The sequence below is a fragment of the Orycteropus afer genome, unplaced genomic scaffold, assembly GCF_000298275.1.
Source record: "Orycteropus afer afer isolate SDZICR_OR568_19922 unplaced genomic scaffold, OryAfe1.0 scaffold00248, whole genome shotgun sequence".
Classification (NCBI taxonomy): domain Eukaryota; kingdom Metazoa; phylum Chordata; class Mammalia; order Tubulidentata; family Orycteropodidae; genus Orycteropus; species Orycteropus afer.
In genome coordinates this window covers 2,975,121-2,996,008 of record NW_006921835.1, presented here as the reverse complement: position 1 = coordinate 2,996,008, position 20,888 = coordinate 2,975,121, and the positions used below count along the sequence as shown (strand labels likewise).

Sequence of the window (20,888 nt, the reverse complement as noted above, 5' to 3'; positions counted from 1 at the left end):
GCGGGATCGGGCAGTGTTTCGTTCTGCTGTGCATGGGGTCACTATGAGTTGGAAACAACTTGACGGCACTTAACAACAACAACAACAACTGCATGAGCCATTTCCTTGAGCTAAATCTCTCTCTCTCTCACTCTCTCTATGTATATATATACATATGTAAGCTTCACTGGTTTTACTTTTCTAGAGAACCCCACCTAAGACAGTAAGCAACTACAGTAAGCATCTAGTCATTCTAGGACACGTCTCACAAATTGTAGTATCTCTGGAGTAAACAAATCACTGCAGAAAATACAGAGGTAAGATTATAGAATCTTTTGACATCTTCTGACATCATGGGAATAATCAATAAGTGCCTCATCTGGTAAATCTTTCTTTCATAGTTTTTGTATACTAAATATCTCTCCATATGATACCATAAATGCTCTCCATTTTGTTCAGCTTTCTCCCATTACCACAGAATAGTCATCCAATAATACCCAGTAGAGTGTATTATCTAGAAAAGGATTTAAAAAATAGTATATGGCCAAGTAGCCACCAATAATAGGGACACTATTTGGTCACATTGGCCTGTCTTTTTCCCAGCTTTCAAAGTTAAGTAAAGCATTTGTGTAGCAGGGAAAAATATCTGCTTATAACTGGTAAGGTGTTCTGATGAAAGTAGACTTTGTTAAATGAGAGGTCCTTTGGTACTGCTGAGTATCTTGATGTGCCTGGATAAGGGAAGACTAGGTCTGACTCGATGGCACATAACAACAACAACAGGTTAGTATTTGGAATAGAGTGTGGAGAGAGCAGAACAATGTACCCTATTAGAATAAGAATGATTCATGTGCACAGAGATAACATAAGGGATGTGCATGTGTGTTTGTGCATGTGTGTATGTATGTTGGGGGGGCGGTGAGGGGTAAAGATTAGTCAGGGAAAGAGGGAGAGATATAATTTGAGATTACAACAAAACAGTAAATGAATAAATAATTTATTTATTTATTTATTTTAGTGAAGAAATTCTTGGTGATGAGGATGCAAAGGACTTCTAAGGTCAAGAATAATTTGTATTAAATTTGGTGTTTTTAGTGCTCTGATATGCACATCTATCTTCTTCCTCCCACCACCTTCCTCCTAGCCCAAATTATACAAACAAACTTGTCTCACACAAGATTTGTATAATAAAGACATTTTATCTCCCAGGGAGGGGTTAGTGAGACAGTAGGTCTGGGGAAGAGGAAAATGTTTCAGACTAATAGTAAGCCACGTAATGAAAAATAAGTACTTAACTCATAGATTTGTGAGAAAATCAGAAGCCCAAATAGAATGAAATCATCAGAAATGCAAGCTTAGCCTGAAGTGATCATGAAAATATATGCCCCTAGTCACCCTTCTCCTGGGAAGGAAGATTGGGCAATCTACTTCTGTAGATATACCGCCTCAAAAACCCAAGGAGGGGTCACTATGAGTTGGATCTGACTCCATGGCAGTGAGTTGAGTTTTGAGTCATCCTTCAGGCTTGAATTGCACTCACTCCCATGGCTTAACTTTCAACCAAACAGTAGGCAGGCCTACGAGGTGAACAATTACCAGGGAGGTACACTCCTTAGAACAATCAATCATGGGAGATCAGAAGGGCAGCACTTGCACAGGAAGAAAACTCAGAGGATAAGAATGCATAGGAAAGAAGGACACAAGGAAAAGGTAGCCATGGAAAGGAAGTATGAAGAGAGCTGTTACATTATGGGGATTGCAATAACAGCCACAAAACAAAACGTACATGAAATGTTGAATGAAAATGAATTTTCTGTAAACTTTCACTCAAATCACAGTGAAAAGTTAAATATATATATATATATATATATATATATATACTATTGAGGAATTCAGAAATGTGGTTGGTGATTTGGATATCTAGAGGCTTAAAACAGAGATGGGAGACCTGGTGGCACAGTGGTTATATGCTCCACTACTACCCAAAAGGCAGTTTGAACTCATCAGCCACTTTGCAGGAAAAAGATGTGGCAGTCTGCTTCCATAAAGATTTACAGCCTTGGAAACCCTATGGGGCAGTTCTACTCTGTCCTGTAGGTCATTATGAGTGGGAACTTACTCAGTGGCATCAGGTGGGTAAGACAGAGGTTGGCCTAGTGGTGTCTTTCTGTGAAGGGGAAGCAAAATGTGTTTTATGCATTGAGGACTATCACGAGGCACAACTGTAGAATGTCAGAAAGTTGCATGAATTATCATTTTAAAAGGGAATCTTCAAGGAAAGTAAAATAAGATATAAACGCTAATCAAATAGGTAAAGCAAGTTTGAAGTGGCCACATTTCTATTCCACTCAACACCCAATGCAGCTCAATGTCAATCTTCTAAAATATTTCTTCTATATAGTTTCTCCACAATTTTGCCTTCAGACACAATTATGAAAATATGTCATTAAAAAAAGTTATTGCATTAATCTAGAAAACAAAGGATAGTCACTTGAATAAAAATTGATGAAGTGGATAAATTTTGGTTATGTTCTCAATGTATAAGATGATATAGTGAGAACTGGGTAACAGGGAAGAAAGCAAGCATGTGAGGAATCATGATTCTAAATTTTTGCCTATGGATGATTGGATCATTTTTTGAGCTGCAAACGATCATCAGGGTTAGTAGGGGAAATAAGAGCTCTCTAAATGGAGATGCCTACTGAACATTTCCAGCGAGGGAGAAATGTGAAGCAAGCAGATGCATTTACATATCTAGAATTCAGAGTTGGATATATTATAATGGCATGTATAGACAACTTAAAAAAAATACATACATGTAACACATAAAAAATTCTGTATCCTGATGAAATAATATGGGCAACAGAAGTTTTGTTTTTGTTGTTATTTATTTTTATGCTATGGGAAATTGCAGCATATTTGTAACCTGGACCTAGGTAGTGAGAAAAATTCAGATATAAGAAATATGGGTATTTTTTCAATTTGTCCCTACTCTCATTGGACTCATAGCAAATACTTCTTTTGCATTTAAAAATCCACAGTTGTAACAACTAAAAGAAAATATTCCTTTAAAACTAATATTTCTCTAAAAACATTTCTCTTTCTCTCCCTATCTGCTAACTTCCATATACAGTGCTTTGAGTGAGTAACAGTTAATTAGAAACCCTATCATCTTTAACCAATTATTATGAGTGATGATCTTTCTTATTACATTTCATTAAAAATTGATTGAAATGATATATAAGTAGTGGATTTTATAGTTAATTTATGACCTTGTCAGTGTGGCTGTACATTAAAATTTGCATGCACTTGAGTCACTCATTATTATCACAATTATTTCTTTATGTAGGAAAAGTTTTCTAGTTCTGTATTTTACTAAAAAAATGTTTGAAACTTCTCTGAAGAACAGCATATTGGTGGATATAATTTTTTTCTCAAACCTCAAGGCTAAAAATAATAGGAAAGAAACCAATCATGTAAAACTTCATTGAGTAGTGCAACATTTCTCAACCTGCAAATGAAACAAACATTGACTTGGTTTCAAGAGTGGCGTCTTGAAAGATTTTTGCCTCAAGATGTAAATACTTTAATTCTTTTCTGAGCAATTCATCATGCCTACAAGGAAGAGGTACCATGAACACTAACTTGAACCATCTAACTTTTCTGCAAAGAGAAAAGTGTGCATACTAGTGAGAAAAGAAAATTTAGAAAAATCATTCACATGCATACATTTCTTAGCCACAAAGTGTTGACTGTGACAAAGATTTTAAGAGCCTTGAAGGAGGCTGGAGAGTCAACAAGCAAATCGGTAACACATCATAAAACAGTGCCCAAAGAATATAGACACTGGAGTTTAGATTGTTTGGGCAATGCATTGAAGCACAATTGAGAGGATATAATTCTGGCAGAGATAGCTGGGAAATGACAGTAGCAGATGGATTACACATGTCTGCTACAATCAGAGATGAATTGCTCTGTTTGAATGGTTGAATTTTATACTTTGGATGGCTATGAGAGTCCCTGCAGCCAGAGGCTTCTAAAAGATAAAGTACTTGCCCAACCAGCCAGAAGAAAACATTACCTCAGTTAGTTTCAATCATTTACTTCAATAGGCAATGACACCCTTGAGATGAACATATTTAGCCACAAATGTCAGCAATCAACCTTTATAGGTAAGTGATAACAGTGACTAATGCACAAACATGAAGTATGGAATCAGATTTATGTTTACTCCAAATTCTAACCAGATGCAAAATTGTGGACTACTAGCTTACAAATAAACTACATGTACAGATTAACTACAACTGTGGAAAGAGGCAATGGAGAAGCGCAATAGCATCAGTCAAGACACAGCAAGGAGCTGACCATAGAACAGACCATCAATTGCTCAAATGCAAGTTCAAGGTGAAGCTGAAGAAAATTAAGATAGGTCCAAGAGCCAGAATATAACCTTGATTATATCCCACCTGAATTTAGAGATCATCTAAGGAACCGATTTGATGCACTGAACACCAATGACTGAAAATCAGATGAGTTATGGAATCAAGATCATCATATATGAAGAAAATAGTCACATAAAATACAGGAAAGGAAGAAAAGACTAAAATGGGTGTTAGAAGATACTCTGAAACTTGCTTGTAAACAGAGAGAGAGGCTAAAGTGAATGAAGAAATGATAAAAGAGCTGAACCAAACCAAAAATCAAACCCAGTGTCATTGAGTCAACTCTGACTCATAGTAACCCCCACTGGGTCTCCAAGGTGGTAAATCATTACTGAAGTAGATTACTCAGTCTTCCTTCCGTGGCATGGCTGGTGGGTTTGAACCACCAACCTTTTGGTTAGCAGTAAGATGCCTTAGCCACTGTGCCACCAGAGCTCTTTAAAAGGGCTGAACAGAAAATGTCAAATGGCAGCTCAAGAAGACAAAATAATTATAATGAAATGTGCAAAGACCTGGAGTTAGAAAAACAAAAAGAGAAAAACATACTCTGTATTTTTCAAGCTGAAAGAACTTAAAAAATTCAAGCCTTGAGTTGTAATATTGAATTCTATGGGCAAAATATTCAATAATGCAAGAAGCATCAACAGAAGACTGAAAGAATATACAGTCACTTTACCAAAAAAGAAGTGGAAGATGTTCAACTATTTCAGCAGGTAGCATATGATCAAGAATGAATGGCACTGAATGAAGTCAAACCTGCACTGAAGGAATAGGTGAAAAGCAAGCTCCAGGAATTGATGCAACATCCATTGTGATGTCACAACAAACGGATGCAGTGCTGGAGGCACTTACTCCTCTATGCCAAGGAATTTGGAAGACAGCCACCTGGCCAACTGACTAGAAGGAATCCATATTTGTGCCCTTTCCAAAGAAAGATGATGCAAAAGAATGTAGAAACTATTAAACAATACCATTAATATCACATGCAAGTAAAATTTTGCTGAAGGTAATTCAAAAGTTGCAGCAATATATTGACAGGGAAGTTCCAGAAATCCAAGCTGGACTCAGAAGAGGATATGGAATGAGGGATATCATTCATCTGCTGATGTCAGATGGACCTTGGTTGAAAGCAAATACCAGAAAGATGTTTACCTGTGTTTTGACTATGCAAAGGCATTCAACAATGTGGATCATAACAAATTATGATTAACACTGCAAAAAATGGGAATTCCAGAACACTTAATTGTGCTCATGAGGAACCTGTAGATAGACCAAGAGGCTGTATTTCAAACAGAACAAGGGGATAGAGCACGGTCTTAAATCAGAAAAGGTGTGTGTCAGGGTTGTATCCTTTCACCACACTTATGCAATCTGTATGCTGAGCAAATAATCTGAGAAGCTGGACTATAAGAAGAACGCAGCATCAGGATTTGAAAAAGACTCATTGATAATCTATGATATGAAGATGACATAACCTTGCTTGCTGAAAGTGAAGATGATTTGAAGCACTTACTGATGAAGATCAAAGACTACAGTTTTCAGTATGATTACACCTCAACAAAAAGAAAATGAAAATTCTCACAACTGGACCAATAAGCAACATCATAAAAAATGGAGAAAAGATTGAAGTTGTCAAGGATTTCATTTTACTCAGATCCACAATCAATACTCATGGAAACAACAGTCAAGAAATCAGGACATTATATTGTACCAGGCAAGTGTGTTGCAAAAGACCCCTTTAAAATGTTAAGGAGCAAAGATGTCACTTGTCACTTTAAAGACTAAGGTGCACCTAATCTAAGTCATAGTATTTTCATTCATCTCATATGCATGTCAAAGCTGGACAAAGAAAAAGGAAGACTGAAGAAGAGTTGATACCTTTTAATGGTGGTGTTTGAGAAGAATACAGAAAATTCCAGGGACTGCTAGAAGAATGAACAAATCTATCTTGGATGAAGTGCAGATAGAATGCTCCTTAGAAGCGAGAATGGCACGTCACCTACTTTGTTCACATGATCAGAAGGGATTAGTCCCTACAAAAGGATATCATGATTGGAAATAGAGAGTCAGGAGAAAAGGGGAAGACCCTCAACAAAATAGATCGACAGTGGCTGCAACGATGAGCTCATGTATAGCAAGGATTGTATGAATGATGATTGACTGAGCAATGTTTCTTTCTGTTGTATATAAGGTGACTATGAATCAGAGTTGACTCAATCAATGGCACCTAACAACAGCAGCATATAAATGAGAAAGTTTGAACAATGTGACGAGTTTGGTTTGCTGTGGCTTGTGTATATAGGTCAGGGCCTTGAGCTAGTATTTTCCCACCAGTGATTAGTATTATTTACTCTTCATAATATACATATAGACAGATAGATAGGTGATATTTATATCTAATCACATAGACCTGTGAAAATAGATAAACAGGAACATGAAGAACACAAGTTTATAGAGTTAAGCAGTTGTACTGGAGGGAAGGAGAATGAAATTGCCCCTGACCAAGCTCAATACAATAAAAGGAATATTAACAGTACAGTTATCCTAAGTATAAATAGAAGTTGTGTTACATTAACCTCTATTGAAATTGGCTTTGCCTTAAAAAAAAAAAAAAAAAATGTAGAGCCCCCATGGTTTGTTATACTAAGAGAATAATGGTTGCTTTATTTCTCTGACACTAAGTGAATTAAAAAGTAAAACAGATCTTCAATAAATATAAAAATTCCAAGTTATAAATAAAGCATCATGTTATATTTTATTGGCAGTGTTTCGTTTTCTTAATGGTGAATCATATAATTGGTGGCACTTCAGATTAGGTGAAATACAGTACTGGACATTTAAAGAATGATAAACACATGACATCCCCTGACAGTATATTGGTACTCAATAAATGTTAAACAATAATTACCATACCCTTTTATTTTCTCTTCAGGAAAAATCCAGAAAAATGATTTTTTAAAAAATATATAAATAACATAAAGGCCACAGACAAGTAACTTCTAGTTTGCCATATAATTATTTTCATATTTATAAGTTATTACATCAACATTTACATATGCAGTAAGAACCACCAGTTATTTCAAATTATCTATGTTAATTTATAACACAAAACACTGACACATCTTGTCTCTAATTATTAGACTTTAATATGAAGACTTTTTACATACATGCTTATAACAAAACAGGAACACATAACTTGAAATTTCAGCCAATTTTTATTTTCCTGCAGCTGTTCATCATCTGTATATTATTTTTCTATTCTTCTGCCTGCCTCCTGAGGTCTAACTTTTAACCAATTACTGTTACCCCACATTATCACCAAAGTGTGGATTAAAAATAAGAAATGAAAAGTAAAATGTGTCCATATGACAATTTTAACAGTTCTGTTACAGGGATCAATAGGAGGGAATGAGTAATGACAAAAAATTAAGTTATGTGATGATTGTTGTTGCTGTTGTTATGTGCCATCGAGTCAGCCCTGACTCATAGTGACCCCTCCTTGAGTTTTCGAGGTGGTATCACTACAGAAGTAGCATTGCCCAACCTTCTTTCCGAGGAGTGACTGGTGGGTTTGAACCACCAGCCTTCTGGTTAGCAGTCAAGTGCCTTAGGCACTATGCTACCAGAGCTCCTATGTGATGATTAGTAAATCTAATCATTCCTACAATTTCCCCATAGAAAGAACTGTGTATCTGTATGTGTTTTCCTACAGAACAGAACTTTAGAGAAAATTTATAAGATACATAAGTGCACGTTCATGTTGAGCATAACATATACACTCTTTGTTTCATTTTGACTGAATCAATAGACGAGATACAAAATTTTAAAATGAGTTTAAAAACTGCTCGTAGCCATTAAAATAATCAGTTAATCATTGACTTAATCAGAATTTGTCAGTTTTGGATTTTTTTTCTGAAAATTATTTCTACAGTACTCTTAAGACCCTATAGTATGCCATTTTTATTAGTTCGTCTAAACAGGAATATATTTGTGGTGGAAATTACCAATAAACACTTATCTTTATTAGACTCAAAGGCCAAAATAATGGGGAAACTCTAAAAGTATCTTTTAAAAAGTATATTTAAAACTATTATGGTATTATATGAACAATAATGCTCCACAAATCCTTATTAAAAGGAAAAATTAAAATAGTGATACGTAACAAAGCGAAATGCACTGCCGTCGAGTCATACCTGACTCATAGCAACTCATCCTTGGGTTTCCGAGGTGGTATCACTATGGAAGTAGATTGCCCTACCTTCCTTCCAAGGAGTGGCTGGTGGGTTTGAACCGGCAGCTTTCTGGTTAGCAGTCAAATACCTTAGGCACTAGGCTACCAGTAGTGATAGAAAAAAAGAAAAAAAAAAAAACATGTCTTTTGAATTTATAGCCTTGAAGTATTAATTCTTTCATGAAAAAAAAAAGGCTTATCCATATTTTTGGGTTATTAGTGTTATGGTGGAGTAACAGTGTTAAAAATAAATTTTGTTAGCTCAATTCAGTGAAACAAATTTACCCAAAAAAAAAAAAAAAGTCTACAGAAAACTCCTGTATTTGCAATTTTGGTCAATTAAAGGAAGGCAAAGTATGTAATATTTAAGATGTTTTTAAATCAGATTGCTTTTCCTTGAAACCAACTTCTAGAAAAATTTGCTTCCTATAAGCGATCATGTCTTCTACATCTTTGTAGCCAAGCATTTCTTCAATGGATAACAGTTGATAGCTATTCAGGTTAAATGATGACTTTTTCTTTACAGCATTTAACATCTTTAAGGATGTTGTAACTGAATCACTCAAAGAAGAACAGACTGGGAAAATACGAGCAGTCCACAAACTTAAACATGTTGTGTTTCCAGAGAACAGGTCCTCTGTAACTTTAAGATTCCAAATTTCTAAGCATGATGGGAAAGAGACTCCAAAGAACTGAAGTAACTTGATATCTGGCAAAGCTTTAACATTCTTCTTTAAGTTGTCTTGCACTCCAAATGCCATAGTTGAATACTTTAAATGTCCACTCATCTTTAAACTTATAGAGCACACAAAAGAATATGAAGGCAGGACAGCTTTTGTTATGACGTAAGATCCACTAACAATGCAGTTTTCCCCAACTGAAACATCAGGCCCCAGTCTGGAATACTCCACAACTGAGCCAGGTGCTACAGAACATCTTGAATGCAGAATACTTTGAATGACACAGCATGTTTTACCAAAGCATTCTGGTAAAGCTGGAAAGATGCTAGAAGCCATGGGTTGTAAGCCAAGCTCTGATTTCAAACTGCTATCCGCTGTCAAATGAAACAAATACTCTTCAGTTGTTCCAATGTGATAAAATTTAGAGTTATTAAGTACAACAACATTTAATGATGTTCCTTTTAGCAGATTAAATATTCTCTGCCTCATATCTACCAACTCTGATTCTTCTTTAGTGACATTTGATGTGTTTCTGGTATACTCCATGGTTGCTCCAGGTCCTAAAGCCTGCAGAAAGTCTCCATAGGCATCTATTTCACAGTTTAGTGTGCCTATTTCTTCATAAAAAGCGAGTAACTTTTTCACTGATTCATGACCCACATAAAATAGGCTGTCTGTGTAGACATACTCAGTGTTTAATTTAATGTTCTCTCCAGCAAACTCCTGCCGAGAAAAATTTCTGACTCTAAACACAGCATCACATTGGTGCATCTTTTCTACACTGGGCTTATGAAGGAAGCGATAGCAACACCTGTACTCAAGGTCTCTATGTTCTGAATGATTAAAAGGTTCTAACACAAATACTCCATGGGTGGTACCTACAGTCAAACTAGATGGATGAGCTAAAGCAGTAAAGCCAGGCTTGTCAAACCTAATAAACTCAGATTCTCCAAGACTATAAAGTTCAATATCATCTGCACAAGTCACCAGAATCCCAGGTTTCATATGTGAGGGAAAATCAATGTACATGGCTAGTTTTAACTCTAACATCTGATAAATGGGGTTACCAAGAGGTAAAGCAGTGAAAATTTTTCCCAGAGCACTTGCATTAGGAAGGCGCTGACTGTAGCCACCTATAAAATTAAACAAACAAAATAACCATTTAAAAGTTTATTACTGTTCATAACATTTTAAAAACCCAGTTAAAATTCAAAATATCTCTAAAGATATATAATATATACAACGTAACTTGGGAAAGAATAATAAATTCCAGATTTTAAACTCTTCTGTAACCATTTGATAAAGCATTGTTTTAAAAACTGTAGATTAGGAAACAATTGTCATGTACTTTAGAGGCGATTAATTGCTTCTAATCAAATGTATAACTTGTAAAAAGGATCATTGGTTAAACATGTTCTAGCATCTACATTTTAACACAACGCACTGCTGTCGAGTAGGATCTGACTCACAGTGACCCCTCCTTGGGTTTCTGAGGCAGTATCACTACGGAAGTAGATTGCCCAACTTTTCTTTGGAGGAGTGGCTGGTGGGTTTGAACCGCTAGCCTTCTGGTTATCAGTCAAATGCCTTAGGCACTACACCACCAGAGCTCCCTAATACTTACTTTTAGCATCTATATTTTAAACAGTAAATTTCACCACGTTTAAACTCCTACATTAAGGATCAACTTCACAAGAAAAAAGTTGTTATAAAAACTGATACATCATTCAAAATTATAATTATTAAACAATAATATCCAGATATATTTTCTTCAAGTTACCAAATACACTTAAAGCATTTTCAATTTATGCTTGTTTCTAGTTTGGATATTTGTTCTTCTTATAAATTGAGTCTAATAACCTTAATTTTTGAAAAGTGTGCTTGCCTGAATACATTAAATCATTTTAATGGATTAGCTATAGTTAAAAGCAGCATGACATAGTAAAAAGAGTTAGACAAATATGAGTTAAAAACCTGATTTACTACATTTCAGTTGTTCATCATTGGCTAAGTTACTTATCCACTAAATATCAATTTTCAAATCACAAATGTAGAGTAACAGTTAACTTAGCATGTTTTATGAGATCAATAAGATATGAAACAAATAGCACACAGTATATTTTTCAATAAAGGAAAGCTAATAATAACATTCTATTCTTATTTTTTTAAAACCCAGTCAATAGTAAAAGGAGGTCTAGTTGCATAGGACCTAAGGCACTTGACTGCTAACCCAAAAGTTGGAGGTTCAAACCCACTAACCAGACAGGAAAACTTAACAATTTACTTCTGTAAAGATTTCTTGCCTCAGAAATCCAAAGTGTGTCACCACAAGTCAGAACAGACTCGATGGCACTGAGTCTGGTTTGTTTGTAGTCAATAGTAAAGTTTAGCATTATAACCATTATCTATTTCTTACTGTAAATTTTCTGTTGCCCGATTTAAATTTTGCTAAGTTGATAATACTTCTTCTGGAATAAAATCATACATTAAAAAAGAAAAAAAAAAAAACTTTAAAAAATTTTTAGTCAGTCTTAAAGCTATAATTTAGATAGCTTAGTTTGACATTATCTTTATAAAGAATTATTGACTGGAAACCTCACACACTGCTGGTTGGACTGCAAAATTGTGCAACCACTGTGGACAATGGTAATCACTCTTCCTTAAAAAGCCAGAAACAGAAATATGATCCAGCAATCCCACTACTAGGTATATACCCTAGAGAAATATAAGCCATGATACGAACAGATGTATGCTTCACCATGTCCATCATAGCACTATTCACAATAACAAAATGATGGAAACAGTCTAAATGCCCATCAAAGGAAAAAAGGATCAATAAACTATGGTACATACACATAATGGAATACTACACAGTGTTACAGAACAATGAAGAATTTGTGAAACATCTCATAACATGGATGAACTTAAAGGCCATTATGCTGAGTGAAATCAGTCAATCACAAAAGATCAAATATTGTATGAGACCACTATTGTAAAAAGTCAAGAGAGGGGTTTCCAGGAGTGTGTGGCAATGAGAGGGTAAAAATAAATAAAAGAATAAAACAAAATACATGATAGGAACTCAGCCCATTTTTGCATTTTTTTAAAAATTTAAAGAACAGTTTAATCCCTGTGGCTTAAGTGGCTGTATATAAGAAAAAATATTGTAAAGATGCATCACTCCTCAAATACTTTTTTTTTTTTCTATCTTCATATCTGCAGGGTATTTTGTTACTAGGTAATTATGGTTATATTATGGTAAGATGAAAAGTTGGATGGCTCATTGCTTCATACAATAAATATTCACTATGTTTACTGTGTCACAGGCATTGAACTAGGTCCTAGGAATGCAAGAGTGGAAGAAGAAGCAGGGATGGCTTCTGCCCTCGTGAATCTTAGTCTACTGAGGCAATCAAATTTTACACAAATAATTATCTTATTACAATAGGGAAGAAAGGATGTACAAGTGCCTAGGACAGCATCGATAAGGGGGTAAACAGTCATTTCAGAGGAACAAGAATGAACCTAAGTACTGAAAGATGGAGAAAAATAAGGCAAAGTTTTATATAGGCATTTGGAGAACACTCTGGGCAGGGAAAGAAGGCCCCAAATGGGGACACCAAAAAAAAAAAAAAATTATTGCTCTGTAAAAATATGAATTTTAAGAATTAGAAAGTGATTTGGAGGCCTTGTCAATATGTGGTTGTGAAATATCTGTCCCTGGACTGCTGTAAATCCATGTCAACATTTTCATGAGCCTCCAGTATAAAGAGAAAAATAACATAGGTTTTCATATAACCAATTTTTTTTCCATACATCTAAATTTATTCAACTTAAAACACTATGCTTTATTTTTAAGAGTATATCTTCCTACTTCTTTGTTTTAAAATGTCCTCTGTTGTGTCTGTTTTCCCCTTATATATTTCCTTGCCAACTCTGTGTTTTGTCAACACCTTTTCTTTTTCTTTTTACATTTTAAGATTTAAAAAAGAAAAAAAAAAAACCTCTTTTAGCAAAATCTGGTCTTCACAGAGGTAATCCAGCCTCTTCCCCACAATAAAAATGTCCTTCAAAGTACTCCCAAGATATCATCATAAGTGCCTAAAGGCATTTGACTGCTAACCAGAAGGCTGGAGGTTCAAACCCACCAGCCACTTCTTGGAAGGAAGACTGGACAATCTATTTCTGTAGAGATACCCCCTTGGAAACCCAAGGAGGGGTTGCTATGAGTTGGAACCAATAAGACAGCAGTAAGTTTAGTATGGTCTTAGGAAAACAATATTCTATATACATACTAAAAGCCATCTCCTTTTAAAAGATGATGAGGTATGTGATCATCAGTTTGAAGGAAACTGAATTTTGTGAATAGCATTAACTGCTTGAAACATAAACATACTAAGAAAAACAATGCATATTATCTTCAAAGTTAAACAACTTAAAAGACTGAAGAAAAAAGAAGAGACAAGTGTCTAGGGAATCAATGATACTCAAAAGAAAATGTAAATTAGTAAAGAACAACTTTACCAGAGTGAATTAATAGGATGGTAAAGGAATTCCATTTATCTCCATAAAGCTTTTCCAAACACCGAAGGGCACAAAGTGTTGATCCACCATTTCCTTAAAAAATAAAGTTATAAAGCACAGTTGATTTCATTGAAACCTACTAAAACTTCCTAATTATAACACGTTTATATTTTATAACTTCAAGGACAGGGTTTTTGACTATCATTAACTAGAGAGAAAGACAGCAAAGGTATTAGCAAAAGAAGCACATTAAATACACATCTCATTGCAAATCAACAATTAATAGTGAAACCCAGAAATCAGCCTTTAGTAAATGATGAGCTAATATTTTCCTGCTAATACTAATTTTAAAAAGAAGAAATAATAAATTAACCCATCTGCAGCACTTGAGACTGCAAATATAAATATTTGAATGGAATTACAAATCACAAAACCCATTTAAATAATTCTTCCACAAGACATAATCACATGTTTAAGTTAGGCTTCTTTCCTAAAAGTTTTTTAGAGCTTGGTTTCCTATAAAACACTTTAAATATAACTACAATTAACTAGTGACTTTGGATAAATTATTCTACTTTATGTTCTTCAGTATCTCATCTACATGATGAGAATGATAAAATACTGAGCTCATAGTTGTGACAATTAAAAAATGCTGCATACTTAGAATAATGCCAATCTCAAACATAGATTCAGTATCTCCTGTATCAAGGAGTTGCAGGTTTAAGTCTCATGTGGAAAACGGTCCTCTGGGAAAATATTACATATTTTACTTGCAATGGAAGTTCAAAAGGTAAAGTTGACCTAAACTGTGTTTTTTACATAAATATTCTATGATATCTAAGCCATTTAGACTGTGTTCTTTGGCATCCTACATGTCCCAAGAAGCCAAGTATATTTTTTTTCCTGATTTGCTCCCTTCATATAAATTTCTTAAAAATTCTAGGGTGAAGAAAGCCCTTAAGAGCCTTACTCAAAAGGTCCAAAGGAATATTTATCATGTGAGTAGATTAAACATCACTAAAACTAATAAAATTCTCTTTTAAATAATGTCCTGGAAGTTTCCACTACAATTTACAATGTGTAAGAGTTGTTATGCTTCTTCTTTTTTTTTTTTTTTTCTAAAGAGAGTCAATTTAGTTTAAATTAAAATTAAGGGTATGAGTAGAGTCTATGTATGGAAAAATACAGAGTTTATTATTAAGTGTAAGCCATACAAAGGATTTTCTTCAGTGATTGTTCTGCCCAGAACCTACTATAAACTTGACCATAAAATGCATACCGATTTTGACTCCAGCAGGATCAACAAAAACGTGGTATTGAACTCCAAGGGGTAATTCTTTCCTTTTCAGCTTTTCTGACAGCTGTTGCTTATAAGCAAGTTCCTGTTGTTTATCAGCAGCTGTTATTGCAACAATATCCCAGAATTCTCCAGCTGCCACAGGTTTGCCTATTTGGAAAAAGCAAAGAAATAGAGATTTTTTTTTTAGAATTCTCTAGCCATTACAAGTTTGCCTATTTGGAAAGAAGGTACAAAAATAGGTAACTCTTACTACATCTTCACAGATATATCTTCTGCTTTTGAGAGTTAGGAAATAATTATTACAACTTATAATTTTGTTGTTGTTAGGTGCCATAGATTATTAAGTGATCAGTAAGTATGATCAAGGAATCGCTGGGTAGTGCAAACAGGTAAGTACTTTACTGTTAGTCAAAAGGGTGGCAGTTCCAATCCACCCAAAGTTGTCTCGCTAAGCCTGATGATCTGCTTCCAAAAGGCCTTAAAAGTCCTATGGAGCACTTTCAGTGTGTACACATGCGCGCACCATGAATCAGAATCCATTCAACAGCAACTAGTAAGCATCATCAAAAATCTCTGAGTGGTGAAAATGATTTGAGCTCTGATGTTGACTGATGTTGGCAGTTTGAATCCATGCAGTGGTGCCATGGAAAAAAGCCTGGCAATCTACTTCTGAAAGATTAAACCCACTGAAAACCACGTGAAGCACAGTTCTCTGACACAAATGGGGATGCCATGAGTCAACAGCAGTGGGTTTTAAGTAAGATGACAACAGTTCTAATGAGGATTGTCCACAAAGTTTACTCTTTTTCTCTTACAGATTACTTGCTCCTTTCATAGGCTAAAACCCCATTTATTTAGAACTTCTGAAAAATATATTTCTTTAGATAACTTCTGACTGAAGACTACTGCTTCAATTCTTAACTAAGAATGGACAAATGAATAAATAAATGAATCTCCAGCTTTTTAAATCAATTTTCATATACCAGGGCCATTTAATGTTTGCTGGTTAAGATTCAACCCAAGGATCCATTCTTTTAATGTTGCTGCTTATAAATTTGGGTACTTTTTTTCTTCTTACCTTACATTGAACCATGAAAGTTTACAAAGGCTATTAGCGTATGACATAAAATTCTGAATAACAGAAAAACCGAGATGAACTCATTAAAACACAGACTGTACTTTTGGTAGACAATTGGTCAGTCTCGTTTATTGATACACCAAATGAATAAGAGATTTTATTGTTTAACAAATAGGACTTGTCAGCTAGCATATAACAGTTTTGAACAATTTACTCCCTCCCAAGTATTAGTCTTTTAATTTTTTAATCAATCATTGTATCAACAACATTACCAACTCTTATTAAATATTTGTTCAAGGAATGGAAAGTAGTACAGCTTTTCTCTTTCTTAAAAACACTCTTGGTACCAAACTTCCTCCTTTAATTTTTAATCTATGTTTCCTCCACGTTTTTTTGTTGTATTTTTTTCACACTTCTAAGCGTTTACATTACAGAGCAACTAGCAAAACAGACAGGGGAAGGTAAAAATGAGAACTGTTTTTAAGGGTCAAAACACTATGCTTCAGAGCTTTAGATTTATTTAAAATAACTTTTGCTAATGAGCAAAATCCATTATCCGGTACCCGGATTTACAGTTTCATTTCTCTGGATTTTTTTTTTCTTTTTTCTCTTTCTTCCTGCTTTCCTACTTTGATACTTGTATTACTAGGAATAAAGTTAAAGAAAGTAAGTAACAAATATAACGTAAGTAAGATACAGTGATAGAAGAATTAAAAAGTCAAGATGAACATTCGCTACTCCTGGGCCAGCGTCCTAGATCCGCAGGTGAGAGGGCAGGAGGTGACAGTTCTGCAAATCTCTTGGAGCTTAAGGCCCCTGCCTCTCTATTGCCCAGGTACGTTCAGGTTTCTTCCTCAGTACCTCTCAGCTCTGAAAACATCCGCAGTTTTCGCTGGGTGGCTTCTCGCAGAGCTACGTCTGGAAGGACCTTTGCGGCTGCCATAGCCTCCTAACCCCGCTACGACCTAAGACGTAATGATCGTGCAACGTAGCAGAGTACGCATGCGCCCTGGAGTGCCCCTCAACCCTTGCTTACAGGTCCATCTCTCCTCTGCCCCGCCCCTTCCGTGCGTCACTCTCATAACTACGCTCCCGGAGCGTGTAGGCCTGCCGGGAGAAAGCCACCAGATGAAGTCTGGGCTTAGCCCCGTTTCCCTAGCAACGGTCTCAAAAAAGCAGGTGGCCACTTAGAGATTTTTTAGACCCTCCCGGGTCCGGGACGTTTGTTCCCGACTCAGAAGGCATTGCAGCCCGGTTAATCCGGTGAGTGGTTCAGGTGGGGTGGCAAAATTCCTAGTACCGATTCGCTAAGAAGACGGAGACAACCACCTAACTTCCAACTTTCTCTCAAAAAGCCATTTGTCTTCTCTATTGGTGTGCGCCAGCCAGGGCAGTTAGTTCCCACGGACAGTGATTTCTTCCTAGGGTCATCAGGAACCAACTCTCCGAAGCCCTAATCGAGATACAAGGTGTGGACATTTGAAATCTGTGCTCTCTTCATAACCTTGGGTTTCTGGTTTCTTTGTCCTTGCATCTCCTAGAAAGCAAGGCTCACCACCCCTCTCAGTTTTGAGTTGGTTTCACAGCTTTCAGAAAGTAGCCTTTGGAAGTTGTATGAAATTCTGAGTCTGCATCCAGATGCCTGACATTTGTGGTATTTAGGTTGCTTCTCTGTAGCGCTTGTGTGTATTGCAGAATCTTCAGGGACTAAATCAGCCTTATTAGGTTTGTTTTTGTTAGGTGCATATATATAAGTATTTTTCTTGTAGAGCATCTCATTTATGATGAAGTTTACAGATTAATTTCTTTATTACATATAAGAAAGCTATAAATAATAATTCATAAGTGGTAGAAGATTAAGGAGCCCTAGTGGTTCAGTGCTTCAGGGCTCATCTGCTAACGGAAAGGTGGATGATTCATCCCACAAGCTGATCCATGGGAGAAAGATGTGGCAATCTGCTTCTGTAAAGACTGCAGTCTTAGAAACCTTATGGGGCAGTTCTGCTGTGCCCTTTAGGGTCGTTATGAGTTGAAATAAACTGGATGACACACCGCAACAAAAGAAGATTTAAGTAAGATATTTCAGTCTGAAACCTAGAACTTCTTATACCACACCATATAGTTTGATTCATTTGAGACACTTGTCTTTATTAAAGTCTTCATTGAGCACATAGGCATACAAGATACTACATGCTCTTGTCATAATTTTTTTTTTTTTCTTCTGAAAACTTGACCCTGTTATTTAATCCTGTACTTACAGAGAAAGCATTTGGGTAAAGAGACATTTTAAAAGTATACTCTTTCATATCATTATCATTTACATTTTTTTGAGTGGGTAATGAAGGCAATATATTCTTGTTGAAGAACAGTGAAACTGCAGGTGAGATGAGGGAATTAGCTGTTGCAATCTGGGAGAAGAACATACCAGGTAGAAGTCCCAGGACAGGAACATGTCTGGCATCCTTTGAGGAAGAGTTATGGTTTCTAGAGGGAGTAAACAAAAGGAAAAGCAGGAAAAGGAGGTCAGAAGGGTTACCCAGGAGTATGAGGAGAAATTTGGTTTTTACTCTTGAATGAGATGAGCCCTGATGTTGCATTGGTTAAGCGCTCACCTGCTAACTGAAAGCTCTGCGGTTTGAATCCACCAGTGGCTTTCTGGGAGAAAAAATTTGGTGATCTGCTCCTGGAGAAATGTGTTGTTGTTACAGTCTAGGAAACACTATGGGGCAGTTCTGTCGTGTAGGGTTACTATGAGTCTGAACAGACTTGGTGGCTGACAACAACTCTGTGAGTGAAACAAAGCAATTTCAGGGTTTTGAACAGATGAATGAAGGGTCTTGTTTTATGTGTAAAAGGAGCATTCCTACAGTTGTAAGAAGAGACTAGTTGGGGGTAAAGCAAGACAGAAGTAGAGAGACTTGTTTGGGGGTCACTGTTATAATACTTGCGAGAGTTGGTGAAGGCTTGGGGAGAATGGTAACAGTGAGGATGTTAGTTGGGCAGGTTCTGGATATAATTTGAAGGTGCCAACAATAAAATTTGCTCACTGAATGAATGTGGGTATGAGAGAAAGAAGTCAAGAGTGACTTTTTGAAGGATAGAGTGGCCATCAGTGACTTGAGATGGGCTGTGGATGGCACAGATTAGTGAGTAGTAGGAAAGAGTGCAGGGTTCAGTTTTGCACATGTAGAATAAACAGATGTGTATGTATGCCATGTATGTGTAATCTGTGTGTGTGTGTGTGTAATCTCTGTGTGTCTGATGTCTTGTTCTTCATATAGTTCAGTTTCTCGGATTGTTTGCTCAACATCCAGATCAAGTAAGTATGGTGAAGGAATACAACCCTGACATACTCCTTTCATGATTTTAAACCATGCAGTATCTCCTTGTTCTGTTCAAACAACAATCTCTGGTCTATGTACAGGTTCCTCATGAGGACAATTAAGTATTCTGGAATTCCCTTTCTTCTCAATGTTAACCATAATTTGTTGTGATCTACACAGTTGAATGCCTTTGCATAGTCAGTGAAACACAAGTAAAAATCTTTCTGGTATTCTTTCCTTTCAGCCAAGATCTGTCTGACATCGGCAATGATAATCCCTCATTGCACATGCTCTTCTGAATCCAGCTTGCGTTTCTTGAAGTTCTCTGTCAACATATTGCTGCAACCATTTTTGATTTATCTTCAGCAAAATTTTACTTGTATATGATATTAGTTGCTTGATAATTTCCACATTCTGTGGGATCACTTTTCTTTGGAATGGGTACAGATAATGGATCTCTTCCAGTCAGTTGGCCAAATATCTTGGCATAGACGAGAAGTACTAGCGCAGCATTTGTTTGTTGAAACATCTCAGTGGGTAGCCTGTCAATTCCTAGAGCCTTGTTTTTTGCCAGATCCTTCAGTGCAGCTTCAACCTCTTCTTTGAATACCATCAATTCTTGATTGTATGCCACCTCCTGAAAATGGATGAACATCAAACAATTCTGCTTGGTACATTGACTCTGTATTCCTTCCATCTTCTTTTAATATTTTTTGCATCATTCAATATTTTGTTCTCTGAATCTTTCAGTATTAAAACTTGAGGCTTGAATTTTTCCTTTAGTTCTTTCTGCTTGAGAAATGCTGAGCGTGTTGTTCCCTTTTGGTTTTCTAATTCCATGTCTCTGCACATTTCATTATAATTGACTTTATCTTCTTAAGCTGCTCTTTGAAATCTTCTGTATTTCTTCCATTTGCTTTAGCTACTCTCCATAAGTTTCAGAGTCTCTTCTGACATCCATTTTTGTCTTTTCTTCCTTTCCTGTCTTTTTAATGATCTCTTCCTTCCTTTATGTTGTTGTTGTTGTTAGGTGCTGTCGAGTCATCTCCGACTCATAGCGACCCTACGCACAGCAGAACAAAACACTGCCTGGTCCTGCACCAGCTCCACAATCCTTGCTATACTTGAGCCCATTGTCGCTGCCACTGTGTCAGTCCATCTTGTTGAGGGCCTTGCCCTCTTTCATTGACCCTCCACCTTACAAAGCATGACATCCTTCTTCAGTGAATGGTCCCTTCTGACAACATGACTAAACTATGTGAGACGAAGTCTGGTCATTCTTACTTCCAAGGAGCATTCTGGCTGCACTTCCACCAGGGCAGATTTGTTAG

The 20,888-nt window shown here is 36.1% G+C and overlaps 1 protein-coding gene across 1 annotated transcript in view; it reads right to left on the bottom strand.

The window, feature by feature from the left end:
* Positions 1 to 17,186, bottom strand: part of LOC103204430 (serine/threonine-protein kinase TNNI3K) — a 661,050-nt gene extending 643,864 nt beyond the window's left edge. Inside the window, exons 1-3 of the mRNA XM_042782150.1 lie at positions 17,096 to 17,186; positions 15,136 to 15,303; positions 13,857 to 13,949 (exon numbers count right to left, since the gene is read on the bottom strand). Coding sequence (XP_042638084.1) covers positions 13,857 to 13,949; positions 15,136 to 15,303; positions 17,096 to 17,177 — 343 coding nt within the window. The 5' untranslated portion in view covers positions 17,178 to 17,186. The remainder of the gene's footprint in view (positions 1 to 13,856; positions 13,950 to 15,135; positions 15,304 to 17,095) is intronic.
* Positions 17,187 to 20,888: the final 3,702 nt, after the last annotated feature.